General features: G+C 24.9%; 1 protein-coding gene across 1 annotated transcript in view; it reads right to left on the bottom strand.

Moving 5' to 3' along the window:
* LOC129612659 (tyrosine-protein kinase-like otk) overlaps positions 1 to 23,329 on the bottom strand; it is a 108,867-nt gene that overhangs the window by 58,840 nt on the left and 26,698 nt on the right. Inside the window, exon 2 of the mRNA XM_055526367.1 lies at positions 3,490 to 3,612. Coding sequence (XP_055382342.1) covers positions 3,490 to 3,612 — 123 coding nt within the window. The remainder of the gene's footprint in view (positions 1 to 3,489; positions 3,613 to 23,329) is intronic.

Below are 23,329 nucleotides of genomic sequence, written 5' to 3'. Positions count from 1 at the left end.
TTATATTCATAAATTCGCATATTTTTACGTACATTCGTGTATAATTACATGTATTTTTATATATAGGGTGTCCAAGACTCGATGGTACTTAAAGTATAAGAAAACAGTTTCATTTTTTCTCGTTTTCCTTCTACGATTTATTGGATCCAACATGCCATCTATACTACCACAGTCTCAAGAAAATATCTGCAGAAATCCCTCAAGAAATTGAAATCAGACTTTTTAAAATTGAGAAAGTCCCGCACAAATTATCTCTGCCTTCTGAAGGGTTGAGCAGAATAGCTAACATAAAATATTTATGATCGTCTACTAAATGTTTCGACAGAGTCAACCGAAAATGAGTTAAATTTTCTCGGAAATTTTTCCAGTGAAGAAGTTAGTAATAGCACAAACACAATTTCGATCCACGCTTTCTTTGAGTAAAATGAAGGGGACAATGTCGCATGATGGCATTCTTTCTTAACCTTAAAAAAAGCCAAGCCTGTCTTCAATGGCGAACGTTAGCGACCACAGAAGCAGACGAGTTGCATTAATGGGGCATTGGACCCTTTGCGTGCTAGCTCGTCAGCAATTTCGTTGTTCACTGTCCACTGTGACTCAAATAAACGACGTTCTGTTTGTTGATTCCAATCCAACTAGCATGAGAAGATAGTTTTAATCTAGCGCAAGTTATTATTTATAAACGAACGTTACTTTTCAATGCTATGATATACTTCAAATATTTTCAAGAGACACCTTATAATATTTATTGCTTAAGGTCCAGACTATATTTGTATTGCAAATTTTTATGTTAAATATGAGAAATTTTTATAAAATTTTGTAAAAATAAATGGGGTCGTATAATATATTTTTAAAATATACAGTAAAAGCAAAAAAAAAAAGAAAAATCTTAAAAGTCTTAAGTTTGAGTACATTTTTACTATCTATAACTGCAAGTATTACTATTTTAAGAAAGTCAAAATTTATATTTTCGCTATAACGTTTCAAACTTCAATTCGTAAAGTAAGATTTGAAACTGAAGTTATGATCTTTTATCATAGTTTGATTTATTTTTATACCTGTAGGAACGACTTACCGTTTGTAACGCTAAGAAATAATGGTCTGAGATATAGACTCAGAAACTATAAAATCTGTGATATTGAAATTTCGCAGGAGTAAATATAGAAGTAGGGCCGATGCGTTTGATCAAATTCGTTAAAATTGTTTGGCTCTTTCTGGTACTCGTAATTGCCATACAATTTCAATAGTAGTTTGACACATTACTGAAATTTTGCATAAACTAATATGGTAATACGACAACTTAAAGTCATAGTCTGTCCCACGGTCATCTATGGTATATTTAGGATAGCAAATTCGTACGTTTTAAGATGATTTTCAAGAATTTTTCAATGGTTTCATTCAATACCAAATTTTAAATGTTATTGTGTGACATAAAATGTTAAAGAACATTAAACAGAAACAAAAGAAAAGTTGTATTTCATATTGTCGTACTAAGATGTTGCTTTTGTTGTAATTATTAATCTATAGTATATAAAATTTTACGATACGTACTGTAGCCATTAAATATTCATGCAATTTGCTATACGTAGCTTATATATATATATGTAATTTCATATATTATTTATAACTATGTACATACGTATATATATTTATAAATATGCAAAATAAAATCTTTTATTTTATATATTAATAAATGCATAAATATGAATAAATGTGTATATGCATCTATTCATATATTAGAGTATGAAAATTTTTCTCAATTAATATCCTTGAAGAATTAAGATTATGTACACTAAGAATTTTTTTATGATAAATTCAAGTATATAATGTACATATATACATACGTACGAATTCATGTTGTAGATATTTAAGTAGATTTTGTTCTCTTCAACAATATACATACATATATATATATATATATATGTATATTTCTTCCATTGTATGAACAATAAACTGCAATCATATATATTATGAACATAATGGTATATACCACATACTACATATAACTACGAAAGGATGATTATTTAAAATCACTCCTGAAAGGATTCATTTCGAATATAATAGCAGAATAACAAGAAGAAGAAAAAAAAAAATAATAAAAATATATAAAAATTGAAGTTGGAATTTTTTTTTCGTATACAAAACAACAAAAAAAATAAGAGAAAACTGACATATCATTATTTTTCTGTGGTATATGTGGATGTGCACGTAACTCTGAGGGTATATTTTAATAGATATATATATACAATATGTAATATGTATAGCAAAGTTTTCGTACACTTATATTTATTTTATTATATAAGGGGTGTTTATGGTGTTTACATATGCATATATGTATGTATATGTAAAAGTAAATTGTTTTGATACTTTTGGAAACATAAAAATTGACGTCGACATTGAATTGTTCTTATGTTGTACAAGTGGTAAACTTCCACTTTTTTTTTTATATTTTGGATTTTTTGCTATTCTTTTTTGTTTTTGTTCAATTTTATTTTGCTGTTCTTGTGTAAAACAATTCGAACTTAACAGGTTAATTACTGTAAAAACGAGTTAAATAATCAAAATATATATATGTATGAAAAGGAAAAAAACAAAAACTGGAAATATTTTAAACAATCCTACAGATTGTTTAAAATATTTTTATTGATTATTGTTTGAAAGCTATAACTGTATTGCCTATATAAACTAATTTCGAAGCGGAGTAAGAGAGACAAAGAGGATTTGTAATTACATTTTTGCCGCGTCGCATCTTTTTAAAGACTCTAGTTTTAATATTTTATTCTATCAAATATTTTTCATGGATTTGTTTAATTTGGTTTAATTTTGACGAGAATTTGATGCAAAATTATGTCATGTGAAACAGCGTTTTTCAACAGTTGTCAATTCCACAATGAATCGGAGCCTTGAAATTTTAAAAGAAGTCTTTATAGAAACTCTACACTTATATTCTGAAGTTGATTAAGGATAAATCACTAATGCTAAGAGTTGTATTTAATTAAAAAAATGCTATTTTATAAATCGAATTCTTCTATTCATTAATAAAGCGCCGGAGAGAAATAAAACGAAAGCCCAGCTATCTAAACCTGATCAAACAATTCCACTTTACATTTTATTTTAGATCCACTTACCTTTTATTACAGATTCACTTAACTTTTGATTACAGTTTTATTAATTGTGGTTTCAAGCGATTATTTTTTCCATTATAGTTATTATTTTTATCATGTTACAAACATTTGACCGCAATCAATATGTAACATTTTCTTTTATAAAGACAACAAAATAGAAATAATAACAAAAGGAAAGTAAAAAATTAACAGGATAATATTATATAGGATTTTTGAAAATAACAGGAAAACTTTTTCACTTAAATTTTACAAATACAATATAAACCAATATGTATAACAATTAAGTATTAGAAATATACATACATATATGAACAATTTTGTATATATATTTATGATAATATAAAATTCATGTAATGTCATTTACCATTAAGAGTCCAAGAGTATTTAAGACCTGGAGTAGCATGACAAGAGAATGTAACTGAATCACCTTCAATAACTGTTTGACTTTCCGGTACGATTATGAATCGTGATTCACATGTTATAACATCTGTAATGAAAAAAAAACGAATTAAAAAAAGAAAAATGAATATTTGTTTTTTTTTGTAATATTTTCATGTTTTTTTGAGGAATATTTAATGATTAATATGTAACGTGACGATTTAATTTTAATAAGAATACCGTTTTCTGCATATATACGAGCACGAGGTTTATAACGGTACTTAAACATAAATATTGTACGTTATTATATCTATAAAGTGTTATACTTAAGTCCATTACTTTTTAATTACACTATTAAGGTGTATTAATATTTGTGTAATGAGAAATTTCGATGCATGGCTCAATGTTTTTGTGCTTCATTAAAATTAAGATTTTTATAGAATAAATTTAACCAAGTATTGAAAGGATTCAACCTTTTTATTTTATTATTAAAAATTGTAACATTTATAATTGAGTTTTAAAAATTTTTTCATTAATTCTCTATGTTTTTGAATTTAATTAAATATATAAAAATTTAATAAATTGTTCAAACATACAAAAATTAATTTAAAAAAAATTTAATCTGGAAATTTGACTTAACATAGTTCTTTATGCCTTCCTATATTCGTAATTGTAATCTCTTCAAAACTTTTTGCATCACAGATTAAACACAGACGAAATTAGAAATTAGAGCGGAGACCTGAAGTTAAATGATCAAACTAGGTTGAACCGTGATATTTGCCAGAAGACATCTGCATGTCTCTGGATTGGCACTTTTCTAATACAAGATTTTTTGGAAGTTAGATAAGAATGAGATTAATTTTTTCCTATTTCTTATAAATGTGCAGTTCTATATAAAGCCATAACACTCCCTAGCACATATGGTCGTTGGGTCCAGTGCATGTGGATATATAAAATATCGACAATTAATATCTTAGATTTAGAAAGATCAGAAATTTAAAGCTAAATAATTTTGATCGTACAATATGCATTTGATTTTGGTGGTATATCTGCATCTATAATTGGAAACATCAACTCTCAACCATTAATTGGTTATTTTTCTCATGTTAAAATTAGGTAAGTGTATTAAATACACGCAAGTACAGAGTATATTTAAATTTTTAATTTTCTTTATCCTAGAAAATTAATATAAAATCAATTTCATTTAAAAAAAAAAAATTTTAAATTATTATATATTAAAAATTTATACCGATAATGGAACACAAATATTGAAATTTAGTGGTTGGATTATTTTGTAAATTATAAGGTCTTATAGAATTTTTTCAATTCAATGATTTTTATTAAATTAGTCTACATGTTGTATAAATAACTGCAAATATTAGTATTGAATTAAATTATTTTTTTTTATGTAAATATTTTCATTAATATTAATTAATTTTAAATTTTGTCAAATAAAATCATTTTCAGTCGAAAAACTTTCACTATAAAGATTTTGTAATTTTTGGAAATTAATATAAATTTCTTTTTTAATATGAAGTGGGATAATGGCAGTGTGTTCCTTAAAATTTTGAAATATGAAGTGCACTGACACGAAATTTAGAATAGGAGGTATGCATTGGCACGAAATAGCCTTTTGGAATTCCTTGCAGAACTAAGTAATTGTAGTGAAAAACTATTATTTCAAAGGAGGACAGGTTTTAAAAGCAATTAAAAAGCGAACTAAAATTATAACTATTAAAGGATATTTTTCGGACGTAAAATTTATTCGGCTTGTTATGCAATATTAATATTTTACTTTCTGAACTTAACGCTTAGTTGGGTAATTTGGACATTCTTCAAAGAAATTTTATTTTAAAGGTTGATCTACCATAATATTAATGTATTTATTCAAACGTAAATTTTGTTTTGTGTAACTGTAAGTGCAGTATAGAAGGAAGAAATCTTGAATATTGAAAATTTAGAGAAATTTTGAATATATATTTTTTTATCTCCTCTTTTTTCTTTAACCCTAATATTGTCTTCCTGGTTATCTCAACAATTTTAGTTTTATTAGTTTAGATTATTATTATTTTATAATATTCATTTTAAATCTACAACATTTTTGAATCGGGTAATATACTTTATCTATATGCTGTGACAGGCATAAATACATATGTATACATAAAATGTACATAAATATCTGTATATAATATGCAATATTTTATGAGTTTGTACAAGAATCTTTGCAACATAACCACTTTGCATAATTAATTTTTGTGTATGGCAATGTTACGAGAAAAATTTTTATTTCCACATTATTTTTTTTTTCTTGCTTGCTTTTCTAAATATTAGGATAAGAGGAAGAAACAAAAAAACTTGCAAAAGAAAATGCAAAAAAAAAAGAAAAATTGTGAAGTCAATTAAAGCAATGAATGCAATGACAAGAATTATAAACAAAAAATATTTATATATGCGCACATATGTATAATGTATGTGTACGCATAAGAGTAGAAACTACCCACTAAACAAGTAAAGGGTAATATTTAAAGAAATAATAATATCTATCTAAAACATGAAAATATGAACATGTTTCAATTCAATTGACTGCTTATAATCGCAAGGAATGTACATGGTGTTGACGAATTATTTTACTTTCAAATTCCGTAAAGTAATAGGGTGGAAAATAATTTTGGTTATGATATTATTTATAAAATTTTGTTGTTTATTCAACTAGCATCATTTAATACCATACCTCATTTTGTTATCACTATGTGGTGAAATTGTTATCAAGGATTAGTTTTTTATGCGCGCTAAGATGATTGTCAATCAGACGTCAATTGTGTTTTTTTGTGGAATCCGTGGAATCTCCCGTAGTTTTTATAGAAATGTCTTAGAATACAATCATTTTCGTTTCCTCCAATGAGAATATAATAAAAAATTATGGTATAGTAAGATTCAAATTTCCGGACCCCGAATATTTGGAAATATTTTACATAGAAATTATTGTATATTCAAAGTATAATACATGCTCACTTTTTTTATCTTACTTAATTATACATTATTTAAATAATTAGCAGACGCCTGGTAATTATTTAAAATTTTTTTGGTATTTTGAATAAATTAAACAATTTGAATGGCGTTAATTGTATATTCTATAATAAAAAATATTTTCTTCTTTGACAGGCACCCTGTTAAAAATTTTAATGCAATAACAAACTAAAATTAATACATATTACAATTATTTAAGTACATACGTACACATGCATATTTATCTACATATAATAAAAATTCACATTTTCTCTAAGGTACTATATACTCTTATTCTGTCAAAAAAAAAAAGAAAGATAAATGAAAAAAAAAATGTTCGTCAACTCTCATTTTTTTTCTACATTTTAAAAACATTTTTATATTTTTACTCCCTTATTCGCACACATGACATCTATATTCTATTTATGACATCGTAATACGATGGTGATTTTTATAGTGGTGAAAATGTATTATGTACTTATATGGAAAAACAACATTTATTAGATTTAAGTATTAAAATAAGGCAAAATGGTGGCAGAAGGGAGGAGAGCCGAGAAATTCTAAAATGTACCATGGAAGAGTTAGAGTTAGAAAAAGGAGAGAGCATAAAAAGAAATATTTTTCTTTTTTTGCCTTCATAAAATATAAAATTAAATGATGGGTTTGGGAGTGTATGCGTATAATTCTACTTAAATATAAAATGTTAACAAATTCCCATTAAGATGCTTATGTTCATAAAATACATGAATATTTAAATATATATATATGTATGTATGAATTTTGTAAAGTATATATAATGATATGTGCATACCTGTATATGGAAGATTATTTTAATTGAATTTTGTCTAAAGTTGTTAGACAATATTAGTGCGGTGTGTGCTAAAATTAAATATAATTAACGGAATTAACTGAATTTTTTTTTAGTTTTAAATATTGTTATCATAATGAAATTCAAAATAAATAACATTTATATAACTATATATTATACTCGTACACATATGTATATAGAGATTAAGTATTTATTAACCCTTTTATTTGCTCATTTTAGATCATACCACATTCTTGCATTTATTAACACAATTAAAATATGGTTGAATATTTTTTACAAAATTTTCGTTACTTTAAAAAATAAGGTAGCTAGAATAGAAAAAAAATAAAAGGTGGGTAGCTTTTTGTGTTTTTTTTTTTTACTTTGTGTGAAAGAAAGCAAAAAATACTACATTATTATAGGGTTTAAGAAATCTTACAAGAAAAAAATTAATGGGACTACTAAAAAGTTTAAAATAAATAATTGAAACTTAAAATAGGATCGCAAAAACAAAATTATTTTTTGTATTACAGACAAAAAGTAAAATTGCATATTTATAGGCAACATTAATTTGCAAAAATGAAATTTAATTTAAAAGGAATGTTTAAAATTAAATTAGTAATATGTAAAGAAGAAAATACCGAAATGGAAGTCACGTAAATGAAAATTTTTACAAAATCTGCAATTTTGGTATAATTGGCTTCTATTGTAAAAAAATTGCATATTTCGTGGCGCCCATATTTTATTTTTATTTCACAGTTATAAAATGGTAATTATTTAATAAACTTCTTAATTGATTCTCCCGTTTTTTCAAATTGTTGAGGTACGTTTCAGATTCCATCCATTTTATTATTGAAGGTATTAATAAATGAAATTTGTAATAATTTCGAGAACTAATGGTAGAAAAATTCAATTGTCCTGGACTAGCTATATGTTTTCATTTTTACTTAAAGAATTTTCTATTTGGTTACTTAGTTGCTGTTGATTATTACTGTTATTTAAAATATTAACAACCATGACGTGGTCATAAAGGAGTAAATGAAAATTAAAATAGTAAAAACTTTCTGTTATCATTGCCAATGGTAAATATCGACAAACGAGACAAATTATTCATTAAATTTCTGAATTTGGAAAAAGTAATCAAATATAAAAAATCATTTAACTTTGAAACTTCATAAAAATAAATTACATCGTTAAAATTGAGAGAAAACTAAAAAGGAAAAATACAAAATTTAATGTAAAAAGAAAACAAAATTTAATTTAGAGTCAGGATAAATTTAAATATAAAAATTTTATTTTTATACTTTACTTTTCTCTTCGAATTCAAATTGAAAATTCTCCCGAATTTCTATTACAATAGATAAATAAAATTATAGAGAGAAAATGATGAATAAAAAAAGAAAAACAGAAAAGCAATATCATTATCCTGGCTTCTGTTTGTTATTTGTCCTGTTAAATCAACCAGAAATAACCTCAACAAATTTTTTTTTTTGAAACATTAAAAAAAAAAACAAAACCAAAAATATCCAAAAGTATAAAAGGAACGAAAAAAAACAAATTTTTAAAGGACTTCTTAATATTTTTTTGCCGTTGATTCTTTCATTTGCAAAACTTTTCGTCTTGCATTCCATCGATTCCAATGAAAATTTTATACATTCATTTTTCTCATTTAAAAAAAAAATAACAAAGGGCAAAACTTTTATATTTTCTGTTTTCTTTATGGTTTTACAAGTAGACAACAAAAAATCTATGAATCCTAAAAATAGATGTAGAAAACAAAAAAAAAAAATATAAGAAAAAAAAAGGACATATAAAATGAAAATAAAAAAACCGTTACTATTAGATTTGTTTTGCCACATTTGCGTTTTTATACCCGTGTGCGTTTTCCAACTTAAATTTTTGTGAATACCATGAATTTTTTGCTACATTTATAACACTTAACGTTTATTTTCAGTTCATATTTAAGGCGCTTAGCGCATTAGTGGTCTACCTGCAAAAACGACACCTCGAGTAACTTGAGATTGAATATTAAATATTTAATTTTTAAGAAAATTTTTAAAAAGCAAAACCAAACTTATGTCAAAATAGATTGAAAAGAGGAGTAAATTAAGTATTTTGAAAAAATAGAACAATTCTTTAGCCTACTACAGCTCTATTGAACACAAAAACACCTTTCTGCAAAAATTTTTGATAATTCATTAATGCGCTGAGCGCTTCATTTATACATTTGTGTAAATCGACTGAAACGAATTATTGGCTTGGCTCTAAAGATTAAAAGTATTTTGCAAATCCAACCTCCTCTTTCAAAGATTTTTGCAAAAAAAATCTATTCAAACGGCTATTCATCAATTATAATGAATTATCAATTAGTTGAACGATACCGCAAAAAAATTAGAGCAAAAAACTGCAAAAAAATCGTATAAGTAGCGAAAATGGCTAATACACAAAAAATGAGTTAGTTTTAGAGAATTTATATGCTTGTTTTGAAATTAACTCAAGTTTCTAAACTAATTACCTGCTTACTCAATTAAATTTCAAATACCTATAAAATTCTTTAAAGATTTAAACCTATATGTAGTTAGTAACAACAATTTTAATGATTTTATAATTAATTTAGTTAAATTTTAATCAAACAATTTAAACTGAATTTAAGTTAAATCAAACGAATTTTTCGTCGCAAGAAATTTGAGGAATGTCAAATATACATTTGCGAAGATTTCTTTGTGAAAGAACTATATTCGAGATTTCTAAAATTTTGCTTTTCTAATAGCTAGCAAGTAAAATATCGAAACAGAGCATTTGATGAAAATTATGTAATATGAAATTATTAAGACAAATGGTGAACACATGCTGATAATTTTTTATGTTTTCAACCAGTTTACCCTATAATTGAAAAGATCAACTATGACGTTTTTCTTATTTTATTTTCGTATGTGTTATCATCATATAAAAAAAAAAGAATAAAAAATTGAAACAAATTTTGCAAAAGTGTCCCTAAAGGATATGTTAGTGTCTAACTTTATATGAATATGTAAATATCATGAAAAAGAAAAAAAAAATATTCTGGGATTGTGCGTCTATAAATTCCAAGTACATATGTGATATAATTCCTTTTTTGTTCTTGTTATTTGAATTTTGTATTTACAAAAGTTTTCATTTAAATACGCTCGCATTTTGGTTGGTGTCGTGTTCTCTTCTTACATGGCATGACAACAGTTTTTATTCTTTACTATGAAAAGGGAAATTTTTTTTTGGGATTGTCCTCGCTCACTTCTCGATACCAAAAAAAAAAAAATTTTATTTCTTTCTTGTTTTACTTTTAAATTTTGCAAAAATTTTTATTCTTACATTCTTGTTATTATTTTGTGCTTTGGTCATCGTTGTTATTTAGATTTTTGCACAATATCGTCTGGATTCGGTCAGATTATAATAAAATTTCAGGGTTCATGATGTTATGCATGTATTCTTGCTTTTTGTTTTCTTTGTTACTTTTTGATTTTTAATGTAATGAAATCATGGTCCGAATTTAATATAATAAGAAATAAAAAAAAGAGAGAGAAAAAAAAATAAACAACCAAAATAAAGAAGCAGAAAGCGATATTTGCAATTTTTTTAACCCCAGAATTTTGCCCCTTGTTTGCTTTTTTAATTTTTGTTTTTTTTTGGTATATGGCAGGCGTTATGTCCTTTTTACTCCTTTTTTTTTGCTATTTTAAGTTTTTATTTGCTATCGTGTTGGAATTTTTAAAGTTAAAATGAAATTTAACAGATGTCGGGTCGGTAACTTTTCTATTTTCTTGTTGTTTTTATGATTATTATTGTGTTTTTTATTTTTGTTTTTTTTTGTTTGTATCAAATTGTGTTTTATTTCTAATTCAATTCTAGCAAATCTTTTGTATTAATTTTAATAGAATGTGTTTGGGTTTCTTTTTTGTTTTTTTAGAAATTTTAATAGTTACTGCAGTAAATATTTTGCGGTTTTAATTCGTTTCACCTTCGTTGATATGAAATGATTTTTGTTATGACCATTGTTTTTCGTCTTGGTTCAGTAAAAATTATTTGAAATATTTGTGTTGAATTCTAAGTAAATTTTTGTTTTCCTATAATGCAGCCGCATAGTACATGCCATCATCTATAACATTTCATCGGTTGAATGATATTTGTTTGATTATTTTTTGAATTTGATTTAATGTAGTTTAGAGATCTTATAATAATAAAAAAATATTGGAGATTCTATATTTGTAAATTGAACAGTGCAATATAATTGCACTGTTCAATTGATCAGAAACAGTGCTATATGAGATAATGTGACGCAAAAAGAGAACTTGTAGTGTCGCGTCATTAAATATCAAACCTTGGGCGCTCGGTCGATGTTTTGCGTTCCGAAAAATCCGAATATTTGGTGGTTTCTTTCTGTTGCAAGGATGTAGTTCCCCACATATTATCTCTTTTTGTGTTAAACTCATTCACGGAAGAATCTTCGGAAATTCTCGCACCATTACTTAGAAAGGCTCAGAGTTAATAATGCTGGGCCAGGACATATATGAGCATTTTTACTTCGTTCATATCCGTTTCTATTATTTTCTTCTGACCATAATCACTAATAAATTTCGCAACCTTTAGGCTGGGAGCAAGATAATACCGAAAGGACGCGACTGTCGTTCTGATCTTGATCTTTTAATATTGGTTCTAAGTTTTGTCAAATACTTTGCGGCTCAAATTTATAAAAGAAAGTGAATTAAATAGAATCAACTGTAATAGAGCCGATTTACTTGAGAATGAGTGTGTTGGTTAACCTTCTAAGGTATAAAGGCGACTTGTTTTAGCAATTCAAGCTTATGAAACAAAAATGTTAATTTTTTTAATTAAATTTCAGAATTTTAATGCATCAATTTTTTAAATATAGTGAATTAAATCAACCCTGATTGAATCATATTCTGAAATATTTATACATACATACATACATACAAATACAAACTTAATGATTTGTAATACAATGGTACGATTCTCAATTCTAATAAAAGTTTTTATCACAAATTTATGTTTTCATTTTGAACTACATAAATGCATACATACATAATTAAACAACAACAATTTACTAGAATCAATTCTTTGTTGCAACAAAATTTATATTCACTTAAATTCTTTCTTTCTCTTGTCCTTAAAAAATTCAAAAACACAAAAAAAAAGAAAAAGAAGGAATCCTTTTCCTTTTTAACATCACATTTTATTTTTTGATGCAAAGAAAATAAAAAAATTTTCCATTTTTCTTGGTTACACTTTATGTACCCTAGAGTGTACTTATTTAATAGAATGAATTTTTTATTTGAATCAAGCACAGATGTCTGTAATCACTTCTTTGGATTTACATATAAGATTATTAGAGTTGTATATGGATGTGTTCAATTCGTCTTTCGACTTTAATATTCATTCAAATTTTGTTCATTTTTTTTTAGTATAATAAGGCTAAAGTAGCACAAGGAAAAATGGTTAGTTTTTCTTTTATATTTCAAAGAAAAAGAGAGAAAATTTTTGTTTTTACAAATTTATATTTAAATACGAAATATTCATTGAGTAAATTTTACTTTTGGATTATTACCAATAGAGAATGCTCACCTTACATATGAGTATGGTGAGGCCCGCTATATACATTAGAAATTCAATATTATAAGTTATGTACTTTGATGCAATATTCATTTAAGAAAATTTTCCTTGAAAGGAAAATTATAGGAGAATTACGGTAGTTTTTGTTGTTCCTATTTTTATTCAATTTTTCAATTTTTATAAATAATTTTCCATAAATATTCGTCAGTAAGTCAGTTTGAGTTTCAGATTCAGATAAATTCGGGAATATTCGACAGCACTTCGTAATTTAAATTTCACCCTCAAATGCTTTGTCAAATGAAACATGCTTTGGTTCAGATAATTTAGTCAAGAGAAATTTATCAGCTAAAAAATCAGTTCACAAAGTTTTTTAAGTTATAGGAGATAAAATAAAAAACGTTTATTTCGAAAACTTTTATTTCAAGACGGAAAACCATTTCGTCTTGTTCGCGTACCGGAAGGTCACTACTTTATGCATGTTGAGGTAAGACTATTGCGAAATTTCTCAGGCACTAATCTAGTGACTCACGGTGCATCTAAATCAGAATTGTTGTTCGCTTTATTTAAGATTAAACGACATAGTCGTTTTATTTTTCAATGAAAAATGTTCTATATTTTTTTTTTGTAATTCTCCTTGGTATTTAAATTTTATAATATGTTAATAAAAAAATAATAATTTTTATATTTAATAATTCGGCAACTCATACCTTATATTTACATTACATAATATTTAAAATTATGACCGTAACTAAAGAGTTTGAATGCATTACTAAATTAAATTCACTCCTGCTGTGTCACTTCTGTGATTATACACGTATATGAAGAATGTAATAGATTTCAATATAGAAATAATGTTCTGGTATACTTAAATAAAGAAATTTAATTTGCTTAGTTCTCCATTAAGTTAACAACAGTAATTCAGTTGTCTTTTGTTGGCAAACAATATTAAAATATAGTCGAGAATTCAGTAGTAACAAAATTTTTCCTTGCTTTTTTTTTTGTTCTTCTGAAAATTTTTTTTTTTAATGTAAAACGAACAAAAAAAAAATATATAATATACTTTTTTTTTTATTTTGCATTCCTTTTTTTTATTTTTAAAGAATCCTTGTGAAAAAATTTTTGTTTTTTTTAACATGCTATTCATATTATTTCAATAAAAGCAGACAGTTTGCAGTCAAGAGTCAGACACAATAGAGCATGAGATAAACAAGACTAATAAAATTAAAGAAAAAAAATATAAAAAATAAAATTACAATAATAACTAATATTAGTAAAAATAGTTAGAAAATAAAGTGAACTTTATAAAATAATTCAGGCTTGTTATTTTTATAGTTAAATTCAAGTCATTATTATCTCAAATTACAAGTTTTCTTTATTCCGTAATAGTAGATCTAGTTAATGGAACGAATTATGAGTTGGTTTTACAAGATATTAAAATTTTAAGCAGCTCAGTCTTGCCGTGTTGGGAAAAAATCATATTTAATGCCGGTTTATGGAATCCCTTAATAAACTGCCTACCTTCAAAAACCCCAAATTTTTATAGAAAACATATTGTTTGTTATAAATGTATAAGATTTACTCACATTACCCACATTACCCACAAACACAAAATTGGGATCCCGAAATTTTTCTGCATATAATTGCAAAATCGTTAATTTTTACAAGAACATGAGTACAAGAAAATTCTCCTGAGCTTTTCAGCATTTATTTAGAATCCTGGACGTATTGAAATTTAGAAATAAAATTCATTCGGGAGTTTGGAATTTTATTTTTTCGACATTTATTATTTATATATGCTATATAAGTTTTTTTTTGATTTTATTAAAAATTATGTAGAGTTCTAGTTAACCAAACATCATTGCATTATAATGCACTGAAATACAAGTATATTAGATAGAAGAACATTTTTAGTTTTAGTAAGAGTCAAAAAAATTACGCTAATAGAAATAGAAGACAAAAAAAATAGTATGCATAGTATAAAATTTTGTGTTTTTTGTTAACCTACTCAACCGAAATGTTCCTATGCATGAAAAAACTGAACGGAGTTGAACGGGACGAAACGAAATAGAATAGAACAGTAAACATTTTTTTTGTTCACCCCCTTTTGTTTTTTGTTTTCTATTTGGATTGTTGGTATTTTTTGTTTTTAGTTGTTTGTTATCCAGTCAATATGGTGAAGAGTTGGATAATAATGATAATGATATTGATACTAATATTGATGATGGTGATAGTGTTAGTGAGTTTTGTTGAAAAAACATTGTATTTGGTTTTTTGTGTTTTTTTTTTTTTGTAGACGAGGGTGGCAATGAATATTTCAAGCGTTAAATTTATAGAAGTTTTGCACGCTGATGATGATGATAATTATATTGTTGATGATGATGATGACTAAAAGGGATTTTTATAAAAAAACAAAACCATATTTGTATAATGTCTATGGATGGTGTTCATGTATGTATGTGGTTGTACATATACACATTTGTATGCTTATTTTTCTATTTATTTGCGATTTCTATTTTATTATTCTAAAATTTTGATTTTATTTCTTGTATTTTATTAACTTATATAACTTATACAACTTTAATGTGCTAAAAAATAATGAAATTCTTTTCTTTAAAATATTCATTATGCACAATTAAATATTTGCATTGATTTAGAGATTAAGACTTAAACATCATTACCAAAATTTTGAAATTTTGTGGTAGCGAACTAAATTTCATTTTATTATTCAGAAAATAACGTGAATAGCTTGTGAAAGGTAAGCCGTTTCTGTATTCCAAGAATTGCCAAAAGTAAACAATAGGTCAAATTAGAATCGAACATGAATTAAATATAATTAGAATTTTGGAGCATTAGAATATTAATTACACTGAGAATTAAAATGAGCAGCTCAAAACATATTCCAAATATACAAGCATCATACCATATTTCGTATGATTAGGAGATTATGATCGTAAAATTATTCAATATTAAAAAAATTATTCGTTTAATTCTAAATGGGTCAATAATAATAAAATAACTTTGCAGTTTTTTAATTTTTAGAAAAACTTCCAAAATACTATTTCCAAATAAAGTAAATAGTGAGTTAAATTTTCGTATATATTAAAGTCTAAGTATTCAGATAATAAAGAGACCTTATTAAATCAATTAATTTGCAATCAAAATTCCTATAATAAACGGGAAATGTCAAAAGTAATTATTTTTATTTTTGCGTTATCATTTACCCTCTTTGACTAAGGGTCTTCTTGATTTAAACTTTCAATTTTATTAAAACAATCGTTTATTTCTCTTTCTCTTCTTTTCCTTCTAATTTTAAATTTTTTCTTCTCTTTATTTTTATGGTCTGTTGTTTTATTTTCTCTAATTTTTACAAATTTGTATGGTTTTTTTTTTCTTAAAATGTTTGTGTTTTATACCCTATGTCAATGTAAATTTTCCTACACAAACTAGGATTTTTGACAACTTTTTACTAATTGCTTCCGAAATCGTATTTGCAGCTTTGTTTAGACTTTTAGAGGTATTGAGTCTCGTTTAGTTGGACTAAAAGTATTTATTTTATTTTCTTAAGTTCTGTCGTTTAATTACTGTAGCTTAAATAACACTCGACTATTAACTGTAACACTTAAATAACACTATTTTTTAAACGAAAGGAATATGAGTAGTAGTTGGGCATATTCGTCAAAAGTTACATGAAATAATAGAGACAATAATGGGTTTACCGTATTGGTAGGATGAGTTGAAGAATTGAAAAACTCCTTTTTAAGGATTTAAAAAGTAAAATTGTATAAGGTACAACTTAAAACCGGTTTTTATTGAAAAAAATTTTGTATGCTATTTTTGCTCCTTTATGTTTCAATCCCTTGGAATAGTTTTGAACAACAAGTTATGATTTGATAATTTGGTCTCTTAAATGTAATTTTTGTTTTCTCTATGATGTTCTATGATAACAGCAATGTTTGTATCCATTTACAATAAATTTATTGTTTCCACTATCAACTCAGTGTCAGCTGCAATAAAAATGTAGGGTGTAAATCCGTTTTTCAATAAGACAGATCGCAATTTTTGTTTTAACTTGTTATTATCCTTTATTTTTTTTGGAGGGTATTTAACTTGAAAATAATGAGGGGAGAAAATACGTACTTATATAGAATAAATTGTAAAAAAAGCAAAAAAAAAAAACTAAAGAATTGAAAAAATTCAGGGTAGAAGGATAATAGGTGAAACAATAAAGAAAAAACAAAAATGAAATAATAATAAAAAAGGATAATTTAATATATTTTGATATTTTTGTTTTTATACCGTTATTTTTATGGTTTTTTCGTTTATTTTCTTGTTATTTTGTTTTAGTGTTGTTGGTTTCACGTTTTGATTTTTTTTTCCTTTGTTGTTAACTTGTTATAATTTGAATATTTCATTTGTTTTTTAACATTTTTATTTTCGTTTTATGTTTTGTTTCTTGTTGTTCTTGTTTTTCTTATGTATTTTTGAAGATTAAATTAAATATTTGGCGAAGGAAATGGCTATGTGGTACAGAAAATTTTCAAAATTGATTGAATCGATTTGAACGGATTTGAATTTTATGAATTAAATTGTAAAATCAAAAAGAATTGAATTTGTTAAATGAACAGGAAATTTTTTTTCTGTTTACAATTTTACATGTAAATTTTTGTTTTTTGCACAAGAGGGGTATATGGTAAGCATTCCATGATTTGAACTCATTTAATTTTGTTGTTCGTCTATATTTAAAAAAAAAAACAAAAAAACTTTGGTTGTACACATTTTTTTTGCGTTTGAAATTGAATTTTGGTAGCTAACAAATTCCGTGGAAAAAATATATTTTATGCGCTATGACATCAATCACTTATTTAATGATTATTATTAAACTAAATTACGATTTCATAAAATTTCTGAAAACTTATGAATTTATTCATTTTTATATACATATTTTGGCTTTAAATCTCTTAAAATTTCATTAAATTCAAATTCATTAGAAATCAATGAAAAAATAATTCACAGTTACTATAATTTTTAAAGATTAAAGCAACTATAAATTAAGAAATTGCTAAAAAATTATTGAGAAATTTTTCACAAAAATTCAGGGTTTTTGAAACCAAAACTCTTATAACTTTTCCAAATCTATATTTGGAAAAGTTCAAATAACGGGATTTATTATTTTAAGGTTGTAAATAATTGGAATCAAAATTGAGGTAAACAAAATTTTGCTGCAATCGGTTATATGCATCTTCTAAAATCACTTGTGGCTTACGCCACTCTGCTTTTGAGCCCCTCATTTAATTTATGTACAAAAACGCAACTTATTGCTTAAAAATTTAATTTTGAAAAATTTATTTATTTTACAATTTAAAATTTTTAATTTTCATCTCCGTATACAAGTACCGTTTGAACAAAACTTTTATAATTTTTAATCAAAAATAGTAATTATTAATTTTTGTTGTTCACAAAAATAATTCATGTTCATTTACCGTAGTGCATTGACCCCTAGATTTATGTTATTTTTTTGAAAACATTTATTTTATTTATTTCTCATTTTGAAATAAAAATTTATGTTTTTGTTTTGCATATACTCACACACACATGCAGTATAACAAAATTTAAAAGAAATTTTTTAAAGTTTAATTAACTTTAAAAAAAGGAATTTGCATACTTTTAGGAAAATATTTTAAGTTTTTTTATAGTTTTTATTTAACTAGATAGCTAGTTAAATGTTTACAAGTTTAAAAGAAAAATTTTATGTAAAAAATTTTTCTTTTGTGCTTATCTACTACATAAATTATAAAAAGGATTGAAAAAAAAGTAGAACAACATATTTCAATAGTTTAGTAATAAATTTCTAGAAAAGTTGCATTAAAATTTAAAATTAGTGCTGACTATTAGTACGACTATCTATGACTATGCCTTTTATTTTTCCTTCACTGAATACTGAATTGTGAATAAAGATTTAAATGAATAAAGAGTACACAATCGAGTTAAAAAAAAAATTTATGTAAAAAATTAGTTTTATGTAAAATATCATAGCTGGTTTTTTGTATGAAATAAGGATATAGAGTTTTTTACATAAATTTTACTAGAACGTAACAAATTCTACATTTTCCGTTAAAGTTATTGGGGGGTTTTTTAATTTGTACGAAACGTCAAGTATTTTATGTTTTTTAAAAAAAAATTGAATTTTTTACGTTTTCGAAGGAAATGTGGAGTTTTTTACGTTTTTCATACGAAATTCGTAATTGTTTACGTTTTAGTTAATAAATTCGGAGTTTCTAACTTTTTCTATAAGATTTATTGCAGCGATTTTTCATTTGTACAAAACCTCCACTTTTTCCCATTTTTAAACGAAATATAGGATTTTTTACGTTTTCGAAAGAAATATAGAGTTTTTTATGTTTTTCATTCGAAATTTGTAATTTTTTACGTCTTTGTACATAATTCGTAATTTTTTACGTTTTAGTAAAATATTCAGACTTTTTTAGGTTTTTCGGTAGCGTTATTGTGGAACTTTTTAATTTGTGTGACACGTCAAGAAATATAGAATTTTTTACGTTTTTGAAAGAAATGTAGACTTTTTTACGTTTTCATACGAAATTCACAATTTTTTACGTTTTAGCAAAAAATTCAGAGTTTTCCTCATTTTTCGGTAGAATTATTGTGGGACTTTTTAATTTGTGTGAAACGTCAAGTATTTTACGTTTTTAAAAAAAACATAGAATCTTTTACGTTTTTCATACGAAATTCGTAATTGTTTACGTTTTAGTAAGATATTCGGATCATTTCACGTTTTTCGTTATATTTATTGTGGGGCTTTTTCATTTGTACGAAACATCCACTTTTTCACGTGTTTAAAAGAAACATAGAATTTTTTACCTTTTAGCAAGGAATGTAGACTTTTTTACGTTCTCATACGAAATTCGTAATTGTTTACGTTTAGTAAAATATTAGGAGTTTTTTACGTTTTTCTTCAAAATTGTTGTAGAGTTTTTTCATTGAACGAAACATCGGCCTCTTTACGCTTATAAAAGAAATATAGAATTTTGTAAGTTTTTGAAAGAAATGTAGAGTTTTTTACGTTTTTGTACAAAATTCGTAATTTTTTACGTTTTAGTAAATTACGAATGAAAATTATTGTGGGGCTTTTAAATTTGTACGAAACATTGATCTTTTCACGTTTTTAAAAGAAAAAATGAGTTTTTTACGTTTTCGTACGAAATTCGTAATATTTAACGTTTACGTTGTTCATTAGAATTATTGTAGGATTTTGTACGGTTTTTTAGAAGGTTAGAGATTTTTAAGTTTTATGTTAAAAAATCAGTTTCAATTTTTAGTGAAAAATACAGAGTTTTAATGTAATACGTATGTAAAAATTGTAGCGTGATTCCAAAATAATGTTTCCTTAGAATTATGTTTTGTATTGACGAATATTTCAAAGAAGGATCTACAGAAAAATTTAAATATTTCTCATACGACAAAATTTTGGTTGAAAACTTAATTGTAAATCAATGTTAATACCAAATATATATTGCTGACAATCTAAATTAAAAAATTTTCAATGGAAGTATTTCAATTTCATATTCTATTTAAGTTGACCTCACACTTTCATTATAATTTTTACATTTACCTACAAATAAACAATTATTTTGATTATAAAATTTTGATTTTGAACTTAAACTATAGATATAATATATAATTATAATATCTATATACACAATTATAATAAATGCATATGCATGTATAGATTGTATCTAATTAGCATAATATAAAACGGCGCCTCTATTGTTATTTAGATGCATCAACATCCTTGAATTAAAACCTAGAAAAATAAATTCTTATATAAACATTTTTTTGTTGTTTATAGTATATTGGAATTGAATCCTTTCTCTTTGTATATTGTGTTTATAATCATGTCTATATTTTTTGTTATTTCTGCATTTACATCTACTTCTCTCCCATCACCTGCCACCCATCATATGTATACTGTTATGTAGATATTTTGTTTTCATTTTAATTTTTGCATGGATGGTTAAATGTGGTACTAAACCAAGTACACAAAATAGTAAAATTAAAATGGTAGACAACTTATTGTATATATAAAAAATCTGTATATATAAGGTACCTTTGTAAGTATATGTATATATATACATATATTTATGCATAGAACATAAATATGTAAATAGTAGACAAATTGCATATTTTTGTTTTTGTACTTTTTTTTCTAATTCATTTCTTTTGATAAAATTCAAAGGATTTCATCAGACATTATTATAAAATTGTGCTACTGTTGCAATGTGTATTTATAAATATCCTTAATATATGTTTATATCAATATACGCAAATATATTTGTAATGAGAAAAATAAAATGAAAATTTTTAATGTCCTATTACTGTATATTAGTGTTTGTGTGTATGAAATTTCAAATGTTAAAAATCAAAAGATAGAGAATACAGTCAGGAAAACCGGTTTTGTGTAAGATGGAAATTTTTAGCAACTAAAATTGGTGTTTCTATGTCTAAATTTGTTAAAACAATAGAAAAATTTTTTTGTTTTTTACTTTTATAAACATTAAATTTTTAAACTAATTGTATAATGCAATAACGTTCACAATTTTTAAATCAACATAATTGTGGGATTAGGATTCTTCATTATTAATTGTAAACATAATCACGAGGTAAAACAACTGCGTAATCCATTCAAAATTAAAGGCTTAGTGTAAAGTAAGATTAAACTTAAAATTAAACTTAGTGTAAAGCAGATATTAGCAGTAAGTACATAAAGTTATTAATCCGACAGATGAAGAATACAATTTCACAGATAAAGAAAATAATTTGACTGATAGGGTTTTTTTTAGTTATTTTTTTTTTATCACTAAAAATTTGACCAGATTCAGTGTTGTCAGAATGAACTCTAATCAGATGAAAAAAAATTTTGTAGTATGAGAGTTTTAAATGAGTACGAAGGGCACGATCTGAACATAATCTGGATTGAAAAAAGTTAAACAAATTTGTAACTCTGTTAACAGCACTATTATATTTTTATTTTTTAAATAATAAAATTTTGTATTTTAATAATCGATATTTTTCGAAAATAAAAATTCACGCCACAACAAATATCATCAACGTCACGAAGACAGTAACCTGAGTGTTTTTATAACAGTAACATCCTACCTAATTGTCGCAATCTATTTCCCAATCTATTTCCCTATAAAGTAACATTTCACTATCTTGGAGTTTAAATCCAAAACATATAATTTTATGCGAGACGTCAATAAGCCTTTATTTATTCATTTCGCGGGTAATTTGTGTAAGTTTGAAAAATTTAGTATTCTTTTCAGCCTTTCCATAAGTACAAAATTTTATATTATAAATTATTTGAAATCTTAAATATTTTCATATAGTTACTCTCATATTCATATAGATTACATTAAAGTTTCTCTCACAATTTGACGAATTTCCAAGAATATTTTATTTTTATTAGAAAATCATGTAGCAAACAAATTTTTATAATTGGCAAAAACCTTTTCTATTTGTCATAAAAACTAAAAAACAAATTTCTGTCTACATATTTTCTTCTTTATATGAAAACAGAACATTTCATTTTTGTTACAAAATCACTTTAAAGTGAATTAGTTGTAGATCTATCTATCCAATTTTATATAATGTTGATATATTGCATCTGTCACTTGATGCATCCTTTTTAATCATTTAGTATGTGTTTTTTTTTTTTGTATAAAATTTTGAATCCTTTTAGAAAACTTGATGAACTTTAAATGTTAAATGATAAAATGTCTGATGAATAAACATAAAAAACAAAAAACAGAAAAGTTGTTAACAGAACTAGTATAAAATTGTTTAAAAAGTTTATTTTTATTATTTTTTAAAGTTTAAATGGAAATGCATGCTCTGTTGATCAAGTTTCAAAATAAAAATACATTGAAATAAAGTTGTTTTTTGTAAAAAATAATAGAAATATTTTTAGTGTTAATATGAGCAGCTCTTGAATAGAAATTATTTTTATCGTTCACATACCTGAATGAGAATTGCTGTTATGTTGAATTAGAAATGGATTTGCACTATAGTGCTAATGTATTGTATTGTAAAACTTTATAAAGTTCATATCAGTTTTATATGTTGACTTGTTTTGTTTTGTATAATGATAATGTAATGACATTAAAATGGAGTCATAATGCAACATTATATTATTAATTTTATGGTAATTTGAAGTGTTTATGTATATACATATATAGAACTGTTTAATACATTATAAAAAAGTTCGCCTTTGTAATGGACATACAGAGAGAGACAAATTTACAGAGTTCAAATTTTGGGGATATTACAGAATATTTTAGGAGGATTAAAATAATTATTACTCTATATTAAAGATCGCATAATTTAACCATACGTC

The sequence above is a fragment of the Condylostylus longicornis genome, unplaced genomic scaffold, assembly GCF_029603195.1.
Source record: "Condylostylus longicornis isolate FDR11 unplaced genomic scaffold, ASM2960319v2 ptg000075l, whole genome shotgun sequence".
Classification (NCBI taxonomy): domain Eukaryota; kingdom Metazoa; phylum Arthropoda; class Insecta; order Diptera; family Dolichopodidae; genus Condylostylus; species Condylostylus longicornis.
Note: the sequence above shows the minus strand (reverse complement) of the source record. Positions and strands in the feature narration are given on the sequence as shown.